The sequence below is a fragment of the Mixophyes fleayi genome, chromosome 4 (genome assembly GCF_038048845.1).
Source record: "Mixophyes fleayi isolate aMixFle1 chromosome 4, aMixFle1.hap1, whole genome shotgun sequence".
Classification (NCBI taxonomy): Eukaryota; Metazoa; Chordata; class Amphibia; order Anura; family Limnodynastidae; genus Mixophyes; species Mixophyes fleayi.
In genome coordinates this window covers 34447898-34461126 of record NC_134405.1, presented here as the reverse complement: position 1 = coordinate 34461126, position 13229 = coordinate 34447898, and the positions used below count along the sequence as shown (strand labels likewise).

Below are 13229 nucleotides of genomic sequence, written 5' to 3'. Positions count from 1 at the left end.
TATTTCTAAATATATAGAGTACTCCTTATAATCTTTGTATTTTTATTCTGATGTAAATACTGTCTTCACACAGTTGGAGCTGAATGCTGACAAAACCATCGTAAAACCAGGAAAATCCATAAAACTAACATTGAAAGCTGATCATAATTCCAATGTTGCACTGGTTGCCGTGGACAAAGGTGTCTTCGTTTTGAACAACAAGTATAAGATGACCCAGAGCAAGGTAGAAACTTGGATAAATTAACACATGTCAAGAATTCTGCAATTGACAAAAGCATACTTACATTTCTTATAGCAAATATACAGCAAAGTACTTGTCATATTTTATATTAAATACAGCTGAAGAATTTCTTTTCATGCAGGGCCAAACTCGATTTTCTCTTCTCATTTCTTGTTTCTTCTTCCCTTCAGATTGGTTAGTTCTAAGCTAAAGGTATAAAAAAAATCCTCCTCCATATTCTGTACTTTAGGCTTTGAACTTGAGTAAACTAAATTGAAAATTGAGTAACTTAGTATTAAATTGAGTAACTTACATTTTTATGAATACATCCAACTTTCTCTGAACAACTTGTTTATATTCCAAGGCACAGATACCACCACGTGATTTTATTAGGATTTAATAAGTGTCAGAGAAGTACATACAAATAACTAAGATAAGTACCAAGGACTTAGGGCCTGATTCATTAAGGATCTTAACTTGAGAAACTTCTTATTTCAGTCTCCTGGACACAACCATGTTACAATGCAAGGGGTGCAAATTAGTTTTCTGTTTTGCACATAAGATAAATACTGACTGTTTTTTTCATGTAGCACACAAATACTTGATAGCTTATTTGTACACTGAAATTTAAAGTTGATATTTGTGTGCTACATGAAAAAACAGTCAGTATTTAACCTATGTGCAAAACAGAATACTAATTTGCACCCCTTGCATTGTAACATGGTTTTGTCCAGGAGACTGAAATAAGAAGTTTCTCAAGTTAAGATCCTTAATGAATCAGGCCCTTAGTTACTACAAGTAATAGGCTTAACTGTACGATCTCACTCAGATGCACAGAAATAAATGTTCAGCAAACTTTGCAAATTTTGACAAGGTAAGCAAGGTTCCACAAGTGCGTGCCTCAAGAGCTTAATTGTGTGTCTATTTACTATGATGTGGCAATAGCAAAGATCTTCTATCCATCACATTCCTTCTTAAGTAGCTTCTCCATGATTTTCAGGGAGTAGCTTTTGCCAGGAGCAGCCCAGTGAATCAGTTCGTCAATGAGAGCTACTTTTGGCGATAAAACAGTGATAGCCCTTGATATATAAAAAAACACCAGTTTACTCCAGAGATGTTTTTTTCCTTTTAATAAATAGACCCCTAAATCACATTCAAATTACTGATTTTAAATGTGCTTGAAAGAAACCTAAAGTAAAATACTATTACATTGGATTCAATAAAGCAACAACATGGCGTATTGATTTGCACTCAGAAATCTTAATGTCAATAGAGCCTTTAAGACATACTAAAAAAGCATAGAAACAGAATTTGAAGGCAGATAAGAGCCACATGGCCATCTAGCCTGCCCATTTTTTAACCTATGGCAACCTCAAACCTTATTTGATCCTTATTTATTTGTAAGGATATCCTTATGTCTATACCAAACCTGTGTAAAATGATCTATAGTCATAGTCTCTATCATCTCTAATAGGAGACTATTCCACTTACCCACTACCCTTTCTGTGAAGTAGTTTTTCCTCAAATTTCCTCTGAACATACTTCCCTCTAGTTTCAGTGCATGTCCTCGTGTTTTAATACTTCCCTTTCTTTGAGGAATGTTTCCCTCCTATACCTTGTTAAAACCCCTGATATATTGGAAAGTTTCTGTTATGTCCCCCTTTCCCTTCTCTGCTCCAAATTATACATATTAAGATATTTTAGTCTTTCCGGGTAAGTTTTGTGATGTAGGCCATGCACCGTTTTAGTTGCCCTTCCTTGTACAGTATCCAATGTATTTATATTGTACCGATACCGGTACTCTCCCTTTGCAACCAAGCATCTGACTTGCCTTTCTCATTGCTTTGTTACATTACTTACCTACCTTTAAGTAACCGGAAATAATGACTCCTAGATTCCTTTTCTCCTCAGTAGTTTCCATTATACTGCTGTAAATACTTTATTTAACATTTGAGTTTTTGAGACCCAAGTGCATGATTTTGCATTTGTTAGCATTAAGCTGTAGTTGCCACTCTCTTGACCATTCCTCAAGTGTACTTAGATCATTAATCATTTGTTTAACCCCACCCTGTTGCATATCTTTGTGCCATTTGCAAAAAGGCATACTTTCCCTTCAATACCATTTGCAATGTCAACAAAAAAGATATTTAAAAGCTCTGGTCCAAGTACTGAACCCAGGGTACTCCACTGGTGACCTTTCCCTCCTGTGAATGCACTCCATTTACTACAACTCTCTGTTTTCTATCCTGCAACCACAATCTTATCCATTTAACCATCTTAGAATCCAATCCCAAACTTTCAAGCTTATTTAACAGTCTTCGATGTAGGACAGTGTGAAAAGTCTTAATAAATTCTAGATAAGCTATACCTACTGCCTCTCTTCATCTATTAATTTAGTCACCCAGTCAAAAAAGTCAATAATATTTGTTTGATATAAGCTCCCCCCAGTAAATCCATGCTGTCTGTGATCTGTCTGTAGCTCATCCCTTTTAACTCAACAACAACTGATTAAGTGAAAATGCTGGTACTTCCTGGGTACACTAAGTCTAGATATATAAGTAAATGGGACCAAACATATGACAAAGTTGTGTGTACATTACATACAGAGTGGCCCTCCACTTAGTAATACTAGTAAATCTATTAATACATAGCTTGCTTTTGTCATAGAGTTCAGGGTAGAAATAGTCTATGCTATCCCCGGTTTGATGCCTTGTGAAGAGTGTAGTGTATTTTATTCTGTTCTTCTGTTGCGGGTCTGATGAGGTGTCCAGAGCAGAGTTGACCAGAAACTCGCGAGTTCCTGGTCAGGTGGAAATGATTGTGAGAAAAGGTTAATAACCAATAACATGAAATATGGAATATAGTTGCAAAATGATAGATGAAACTGATGTTGGAGACTTTAAAGATAATGAAAGGTTATTTAGATGAAGTGGAGTAAGATAGACAGTTGCACAAGGTGAATTAGCGTTATGAAAAAAAATTGATTTTGGGCTGCAATAGATATCTATTGCTTGTATACATATATAAATTACAAACAATGTGTGGAGGCAAACCAATATTTCCTGCAATATGAATATCAATATTCCAAAATATAAATCACATTTATTTTTTCATAGTACTTTATATGTATTGAGCAAACATTTTTTATTTAAACTGCCAGCAAAGACAGGGCATGGAAATGGGTTTGCTTTCCACCCAGGGGCAGATCTAGATAATTGGTGTACCGGGGACGATTTAGGGGGGGCGGTTTAGGCCCCACCCCCTTTCTGCCTTGTGAGGCTGCCGGCGGCTGCACACTATGTGCAGGTCCGCTCGGCTGTGGCAGTGTGCTGCCCCACTGCTCTGATTGTGTTTAAAACACAATCAGAGCAGCCGAGCAGCACACTGTCACTGCAGAACGGACCTGCACATAATGTGCAGCCATCGGCAGCAAGCCCCTGCTAGGGGGGGGGGCGATTGCCCTGATCGCCCCCCTCCTGGATCCGTCACTGTTTCCACCTAACCTCGTTTCAGGTTATTGGCAAGAACAATATATATGGTACAAGATCATTCCTCTTAAAGTTCATGTCATTTTTGGTTCAGATTTATTGATGATATTTAAATTTTCTTGGAAGGAGATAGATATTATTTTGACCAATTCCAATTTATAGTATATTTACTACACTATGCATAAACTCTATCATTCACATTTTATTTGAGTAACACAAGTATTCACTTTTTGGATTTGAATATATACAGTACATTAAGGTTATAGTATTTCCAATAAAACATATTATAACGCTAATGGTGAACTTAATAATTGAGGGCAGCAATCATTATCGAAAATGGCTCAATAACATTTGCAAAGTTGAACTGAATTGAGCATGTAGATATTTCTCTAATGAGTTTGACTTTTAAAACAAAATCTAATTAGAGAAAGAATACACTTCTAGACAAGAGTTATAAGTAGAGATGGGCGGGTCCGGTTCTCCGAGAACCGAACCCACCCGAACTTTGGGTATCCAAGTACCGAGCTGAGCAGCTTGGTACTCTCCCGCCCATTCCGAATCCAAATCGAGGCCGAACGTCATTGTGACGTCGTCGGATCTCGGGGCTCGGTTCTCGCGACACTTCAACTTTATAAATACACGCCTCCACAGCAATCCATCGCCATTTGACAGAGGGAGAGAGCAGGGTGTAGTCATAGGCTAATTAGAGCAGGGACAGAGAATACAATATTGTTCTTGCAATTGCTCTAACCAAAATCGCTAGTGCAGAGAGGAGGATAGAGGTTTATTATTTTTTCTTCATATTTGGCACTCCCCAGCGCTTTTGGGGTGTCCCCCATAATTGTGCATAAATATTTCTGGCTGTTAAAAGTCATAACTGTCAGCAGTATCTACTAAATAATTTTTAGCACTCCTCAGTGCTTTTGGGGTGTCCTCCCTAATTGTGCATTAATATTTCTGGCTGTCAAAAGTCATATCTGTCAGCAGTATCTACTAAATAATTTTTAGCACTCCTCAGTGCTTTTGGGGTGTCCTCCCTAATTGTGCATTAATATTTCTGGCTGTCAAAAGTCATATCTGTCAGCAGTATCTACTAAATAATTTTTAGCACTCCTCAGTGCTTTTGGGGTGTCCTCCCTAATTGTGCATTAATATTTCTGGCTGTCAAAAGTCATATCTGTCAGCAGTATCTACTAAATAATTTTTAGCACTCCTCAGTGCTTTTGGGGTGTCCTCCCTAATTGTGCATTAATATTTCTGGCTGTCAAAAGTCATATCTGTCAGCAGTATCTACTAAATAATTTTTAGCACTCCTCAGTGCTTTTGGGGTGTCCTCCCTAATTGTGCATTAATATTTCTGGCTGTCAAAAGTCATATCTGTCAGCAGTATCTACTAAATAATTTTTAGCACTCCTCAGTGCTTTTGGGGTGTCCTCCCTAATTGTGCATTAATATTTCTGGCTGTCAAAAGTCATATCTGTCAGCAGTATCTACTAAATAATTTTTAGCACTCCTCAGTGCTTTTGGGGTGTCCTCCCTAATTGTGCATTAATATTTCTGGCTGTCAAAAGTCATATCTGTCAGCAGTATCTACTAAATAATTTTTAGCACTCCTCAGTGCTTTTGGGGTGTCCTCCCTAATTGTGCATTAATATTTCTGGCTGTCAAAAGTCATATCTGTCAGCAGTATCTACTAAATAATTTTTAGCACTCCTCAGTGCTTTTGGGGTGTCCTCCCTAATTGTGCATTAATATTTCTGGCTGTCAAAAGTCATATCTGTCAGCAGTATCTACTAAAATTTTTTTAGCACTCCTCAGTGCTTTTGGGGTGTCCTCCCTAATTGTGCATTATTATTTCTGGCTGTCAAAAGTCATATCTGTCAGCAGTATCTACCAAATAATTTTTAGCACTCCTCAGTGCTTTTGGGGTGTCCTCCCTAATTGTGCATTAATATTTCTGGCTGTCAAAAGTCATTTCTGTCAGCAGTATCTACTAAATAATTTTTAGCACACCTCAGTGCTTTTGGGGTGTCCTCCCTAATTGTGCATTAATATTTCTGGCTGTCAAAAGTCATATCTGTCAGCAGTATCTACTAAATAATTTTTAGCACTCCTCAGTGCTTTTGGGGTGTCCTCCCTAATTGTGCATTAATATTTCTGGCTGTCAAAAGTCATATCTGTCAGCAGTATCTACTAAATAATTTTTAGCACTCCTCAGTGCTTTTGGGGTGTCCTCCCTAATTGTGCATTAATATTTCTGGCTGTCAAAAGTCATATCTGTCAGCAGTATCTACTAAAAAATTTTTAGCACTCCTCAGTGCTTTTGGGGTGTCCTCCCTAATTGTGCATTAATATTTCTGGCTGTCAAAAGTCATATCTGTCAGCAGTATCTACTAAATAATTTTTAGCACTCCTCAGTGCTTTTGGGGTGTCCTCCCTAATTGTGCATTAATATTTCTGGCTGTCAAAAGTCATATCTGTCAGCAGTATCTACTAAATAATTTTTAGCACTCCTCAGTGCTTTTGGGGTGTCCTCCCTAATTGTGCATTAATATTTCTGGCTGTCAAAAGTCATATCTGTCAGCAGTATCTACTAAATAATTTTTAGCACTCCTCAGTGCTTTTGGGGTGTCCTCCCTAATTGTGCATTAATATTTCTGGCTGTCAAAAGTCATATCTGTCAGCAGTATCTACTAAATAATTTTTAGCACTCCTCAGTGCTTTTGGGGTGTCCTCCCTAATTGTGCATTAATATTTCTGGCTGTCAAAAGTCATATCTGTCAGCAGTATCTACTAAATAATTTTTAGCACTCCTCAGTGCTTTTGGGGTGTCCTCCCTAATTGTGCATTAATATTTCTGGCTGTCAAAAGTCATATCTGTCAGCAGTATCTACTAAAAAATTTTTAGCACTCCTCAGTGCTTTTGGGGTGTCCTCCCTAATTGTGCATTAATATTTCTGGCTGTCAAAAGTCATATCTGTCAGCAGTATCTACCAAATAATTTTTAGCACTCCTCAGTGCTTTTGGGGTGTCCTCCCTAATTGTGCATTAATATTTCTGGCTGTCAAAAGTCATTTCTGTCAGCAGTATCTACTAAATAATTTTTAGCACACCTCAGTGCTTTTGGGGTGTCCTCCCTAATTGTGCATTAATATTTCTGGCTGTCAAAAGTCATATCTGTCAGCAGTATCTACTAAATAATTTTTAGCACTCCTCAGTGCTTTTGGGGTGTCCTCCCTAATTGTGCATTAATATTTCTGGCTGTCAAAAGTCATATCTGTCAGCAGTATCTACTAAATAATTTTTAGCACTCCTCAGTGCTTTTGGGGTGTCCTCCCTAATTGTGCATTAATATTTCTGGCTGTCAAAAGTCATATCTGTCAGCAGTATCTACTAAATAATTTTTAGCACTCCTCAGTGCTTTTGGGGTGTCCTCCCTAATTGTGCATTAATATTTCTGGCTGTCAAAAGTCATATCTGTCAGCAGTATCTACTAAATAATTTTTAGCACTCCTCAGTGCTTTTGGGGTGTCCTCCCTAATTGTGCATTAATATTTCTGGCTGTCAAAAGTCATATCTGTCAGCAGTATCTACTAAATAATTTTTAGCACTCCTCAGTGCTTTTGGGGTGTCCTCCCTAATTGTGCATTAATATTTCTGGCTGTCAAAAGTCATAACTGTCAGCAGTATCTACTAAATAATTTTTAGCACTCCCCAGTGGTTTGCGCTCAGAATGGATTCAAAGCAGTCCACATATGATCTGAATGAGCAACCAGGTTCTGTCACCAGTCCTGATGTTAGTGTTCCCAGTACGTCATCTGGCCAAGGCGATGTCAAACAACAGAGTGTTTTCAAATTAGTGCAAAAACCAAAAACCAAAAAAAAATTTACTGTATTGAAGCGAAAAAGAAGTGTAACTGAGCAAAAGTTAAGTGACGATAAAAAAAAAATTGCAAGCATGCCATTCTACACACGCAGTGGCAAAGAGAGAATGAGGCCTTCACCTTTGGCTATTAGTGGCAGATCCCAAAAAGTTACCCAGCCTACAATTGGTGCACAACTACTGTTACGCGTCAAAGCCGAGCTGCAAGATAACAGTGAGGCATTCCAGGAGAATATTTGCTCTGATTCACAAATGACAACAATCCCTGTGGAGAGTCCATCCAACAGTGGGATGTCTAATCGTGAGCATTCTGCTGATGTGTGCCTTAATAGCCCGAGTGTAGCCGGTGATACCCAAATTGAGGATGCCACTTTGAAATTAGAAGAGGATGAGGGGGAGATTTGTGTAGGCGACGAGGGCGCTAATGAGGATGTTGATGAGGATGAGGTTGTTTGTGTAAGTCCTGCACCAGTGGCAGCAGTTCTGGCACGTGACAAGAAAAAGGCCATTGTCATGCCTGGGCATAAAACAAAAAAATCCACTTCTTATGTGTGGAATTATTTCTACCCAAATCCAGACAACAATTGTATAGCCATTTGTAGTGTATGTGAAGCCACAGTCAGTCGAGGGAGGGACCTTAACCATCTTGGAACCTCGTCTATGTTACGCCATTTAACGAGAGTTCATGGCAAAGTGTTGGGAAAAGCTGAAAGTTCTTCCCAAAAGAATACAAGCACTCCCTCATCAGCTAAGACCCTCCGCTCACCGACATACCGACGGCTACAAAATACACCCACCACACCATCCTCATCAATATCCTCAGTAGCGCTCGGAGTTAGCCCGGCATCCCACTTAAGGCTGGATGACTCCGGCACTATTATTGATTCCTCTGAAGAAAGCGTTAGTCCTGCTGCTGCTGTTGCTGCTGCTGGGGGTGAATCGTCATCCCAGAGGCAGGTTAATAAAATGAGCAGTCCTACATTTCAGCAATTAACTGTGAAACAATCATTTGCGAGGGGAAGCAAATATGACAGCAGTCACCCAGTCGCCAAGCGAATCACAGACGCCATGGCTGCAATGTTAGTGTTAGATCTGCGTCCAATCTCCACAATAAACGCAGCTGGTTTTTCACAGTTAATTGAGGTTTTGTGTCCGCGTTACAGAATTCCATCGCGACACCATTTCTCCCGTAAAGCTATTCCACAACTATACAAAAAAGTGTGTAAAAATGTAGAGATTGCGCTGAAAAATGCCATTCTGCCCACTGTTCACTTAACCACAGATATGTGGACAAGTGGAAGTGGCCAAACCAAAGACTATATGACTGTGACAGCACACTGGGTTGGTCATTCACCTTCACCAGCAGGAACAGCAGCAGCATGTACACCACTACGTAACATTTGTCACAGGCAGGCCACTCTTTGTATCACCGGCTTCACTAACAGGCATACGGCTGACAATTTGTTACGCAAACTGAGAGATGTGATTGATGCATGGCTTATACCACTCGGACTCTCCCCAGGGTATGTCATTTCAGATAACGCCAACAATATAGTGCGAGCATTACAGCTGGGTGATTTCCAACATATTCCCTGTTTTGCTCACACCATCAACTTGGTGGTGCAGAGCTTCCTACGAAATAACCGTGAGGTGCAGGAGATGCTTTCGGTGGCCCGTAAAATTTCAGGCCATTTCAGGCATTCAGCCACAGCATGTAGGAGATTACAGCAGCTCCAAGAGCAGTTTAACTTGCCCTGCCACCAACTTAAGCAAGAGGTGGTAACTCGGTGGAATTCCACCCTGTACATGCTTCAGAGGATGGAGGAACAGCGCAAAGCCATCCAAGCATATTGCACAAGTCATGACATTGGGAAAGGAGGGGGGATGTATTTCACTCTTGCACAGTGGGGAATCCTTTCAGTGCTGTGCAAGGTGCTGACACCATTTGAAGTTGTGACATGTGAGGTCAGTGCAGACTCTGCTAGTTTGAGCCAAGTCATTCCTTTAATTAGACTATTGGAAAAGCAGCTTGAGAAAATGAAGGAGGAGCTGAAAGCAAGCAATTCAGCAAAGTATGTTGGCCTTGTCGATCAAGTACTTAATTCGCTTCACAATGATCCTCGAGTTATTAAGATCTTGAACTCGGATCAGTACGTTTTGGCCACTGTGCTTGATCCAAGGTTTAAAACCTACATTGAGTCTTTACTTGTAAATGAGCGAGATGTGAACTTTTGCAAGGAGCTATTGCTCAGCAAGTTGGCCGCTGAACTGGGCCTCGGCTTGACGACGTGTCCTCCTTCACTTTCTCAAGCTGTTGCTCGTAAAAAATTAAATTTCCAAAAAAGAAGCAGGGAAGACACAGGGGGCAGACCAGAACAATTTAACATCTGGGCTGGTTTGAAGGATTTTTCAAAAAAATGTGTCACTTTGCCCATAACTCCATCCAATATGAGTATAAACATGCAAAGGATGGTGGAGGATTACTTTCAAGAGGTAGTTGATATGGAAATGTCAGACAGTCCCTTTCCTTACTGGGAAGAAAAGCAGGCCATTTGGAAACCCATGTGCAAACTTGCTTTGCAATACCTAAGCTGCCCACCCTCCAATGTGTACTCTGAACGAGTGTTCAGCACAGCAGGGAACTTAGTCAGTGATCGCCGTAGAAGGTTACTTCCCAAAAATGTGGAGAAAATGATGTTTATAAAAATGAACTACATCTTCCACGAGGAAGGCCTTCACCATCCAAGACATCCAAGCACTGACTGTTCTCTAATGGCGGATTCAAGCGGCGATGAATTGATAGTCTGTGATGATGACGTACACACTGATGAGGGTGAGGATTAAGCTGAAGATGATGCCGATAACATCTTTTTAAAACTTCCTATGTAAGTGTAGGGTGCAATCTACCCCCAAAGAGGAAAGGGACTTGTGGCATTTCCATATCACATACCATCTTGAAAGGCTGCTGTTAGGGCAATTTATCCTTAAGGGTAGGGTGTCATAGACAGAGTGACCCTAAACTGGCTTTGTCCATTTTTCATAATATTGTACAGTCTATAATGGCTGAATTTTTGGGTATTTTATACAAGTGGAGGGGGGCCTAGAGAGACAGAAACCAAACTGGCTTTTTCCATGTCAATTAATATTGTACAGTCTATAATGGCTGAATTTTTTGGTATTTTATACAAGTGGAGGGGGGCCTAGAGAGACAGAGTGACCCCAAACTGTCTTTCTCCATGTCAATTAATATTGTACAGTCTATAATGGCTGAATTTTTTAGTATTTTATACAAGTGGAGGGGGGCCTAGAGAGACAGAAACCAAACTGGCTTTCTCCATGTCAATTAATATTGTACAGTCTATAATGGCTGAATTTTTTGGTATTTTATACAAGTGGAGGGGGGCCTTGAGAGACAGAAACCAAACTGGCTTTTTCCATTTCTTTACATATTTAACTATAAGTGTAGGGTGTAATATACATTCAAAGACGATGGCTGCATTGCCAATATGCATAGATGGAGAGGAAGACAATCTGTTTTGTGTGTAGAATAGGCCTACCAACGAAGAATTAAACTGTTTTTTTGGATGATTTATTACCTCAACAATTAGATTACTTGTCTCTAAAACAGTTGGAGCACTAAATTGGGTTAATTTAGGCCCAAAAACATGGATTTTCCAAAAAAATAGCAAAACAAAACCAAACAAAACCAAAACCAAAACCAAAACACGCAATGGCGGTTTTGCAAAACCAAAACCAAAACCAAAACACGACGGTAATCCAGATCCAAAACCGAATCCAAAACCAAAACACGGGGGTCAGTGACCATCTCTAGTTATAAGTAACAGAAATAAGTGAGGCAAAAAATTATGGCAATTAATGGGAACAACAAACTACCGTTGTGTTAATTAATGCGAACAATATCAATTTTACCAGATAGGAAAGGAATGTTTATGAAAATCCCTTGAATATACTAATATATTCAATTTAATCAAGGTAAGTTAATACACTGAAAAAAGTTTAACAAACACCAGAGCACATTTATTAATAACCAAATTTTGAAGATGTTATTGAAAGAAAAAAACAATAAATATAATAATAATAATATAATACCATAACATTGCCCCTTAATATAATGACACATTAAATTTGCCCATAAGTTAATTATAAATTAATAAATGAACTTTGCCCCTTAATAAAAAAATAATGATTTCAACCTAATTTATTAAAAAATCAGGCTTCCTCTTATGTTCTTAATGGCAAGATAGCTCAAAAGGCATGATTGAGCTTTTTAGCCTAACAAAAGCAGGTCTGAAAGTTTTGATGGCAGCCTTAACCAAACCAGCGACAGTTTATTTGTTTTTAATCGGTCACACATAGACTTTAATTTAACATCCCAGCCTCAAGACACCCCATAGGAAATGCAATAGTTTGGATTACTAAACCACCAGCGATGTATGGCAGTTTAAAACGGCCACCAAACAATTTTTTAATGAATCTAACCAATCGTCATCATAGTGTTCACTGTACATGTATTAATTGAGAATAATAACAAATTTAGATCACTGTGTCTTACCACCTGATAGACATTCTCAGCTTTGTAGAAAAGATATTCCAAATTTGTATTCCTTATGCTCACTCTCTTTTACACTTCTCTATAAAAAGTGTTCAAACTAATAACGTAATTCTACTTATGCTGGCATGAAAATAGTTGGTCCTTCAGCAGAAGTACAATATTCCTTTTTTTTTTACCAAAAAAAGCTTCTGTTTCTTCCCCATCTCTAAGGTTTGGGACATTGTGGAAAAGACTGACATTGGCTGTACCCCAGGAAGTGGAGCTAATAATATGGGGGTGTTTTATGATGCTGGACTTGCTGTACAGACAAATTTTGGAACCACCACAACACAGAGATCAGGCACGTACCTTATAGTGCATAGGCTTAATTAACTAAAACATTTTGCGCAATTTTACAGATCCAGCCTCGTACTGATGCTCATTAAGTAAAAATTTGCTCTAAAAATGCAAATTTTTCATGGGGCAAAGGTTGGATATCTATTAAAAGTCAATTTGCAGAAACAGCGCTAAAAACACTATTTTAGTGATTTGCAGTTTAATTTGCTAATTTGCAAACCTATTAAAGGCAAATTGACACAATATGTAAATTGCGGTACAAATCATTAAAAATGTTTTTCCTGGTATGAGACATTTGAGATTGCTTTGGATAGATTTAAAAAAAAACTACTTTTATGCATGTAAGGAACTTTTCCCATTCTTTTTAGTGGAGTTTCCAGTATGAGTGTGACATGTGGAAGTCCCATTAAAATAAATGGGCAAAGCTCTGATAAAAGCTAAATAAATAAATATAAAATTGTGCAACATGTCCCCCAATGCAATACCCCAACCAACTCCAGTGCCAGACAGAGTTAACTCATGAGCTAAGTTGGTCAATGAGGGTCCAGTATCTGTAAAATACAGCATGTACCTCCCTCTAAGATAGTACCAGCTTATTACTTAAATGTAATGAGGCTTCCCCTTTGGCTGTTGAGGCCTAGGTAATGATTAAGATTGGGACCACTGGTGAGCACTTTTGTCACTGCAGAGGTCCCATTATAATGGATTCAGGTCTCTAATACATTTTTC

At 38.8% G+C, this 13229-nt stretch overlaps 1 protein-coding gene across 1 annotated transcript in view; it reads left to right on the top strand.

The window, feature by feature from the left end:
- LOC142151178 (venom factor-like) overlaps positions 1 to 13229 on the top strand; it is a 172695-nt gene that overhangs the window by 70920 nt on the left and 88546 nt on the right. Inside the window, exons 14-15 of the mRNA XM_075206544.1 lie at positions 74 to 223; positions 12375 to 12504. Coding sequence (XP_075062645.1) covers positions 74 to 223; positions 12375 to 12504 — 280 coding nt within the window. The remainder of the gene's footprint in view (positions 1 to 73; positions 224 to 12374; positions 12505 to 13229) is intronic.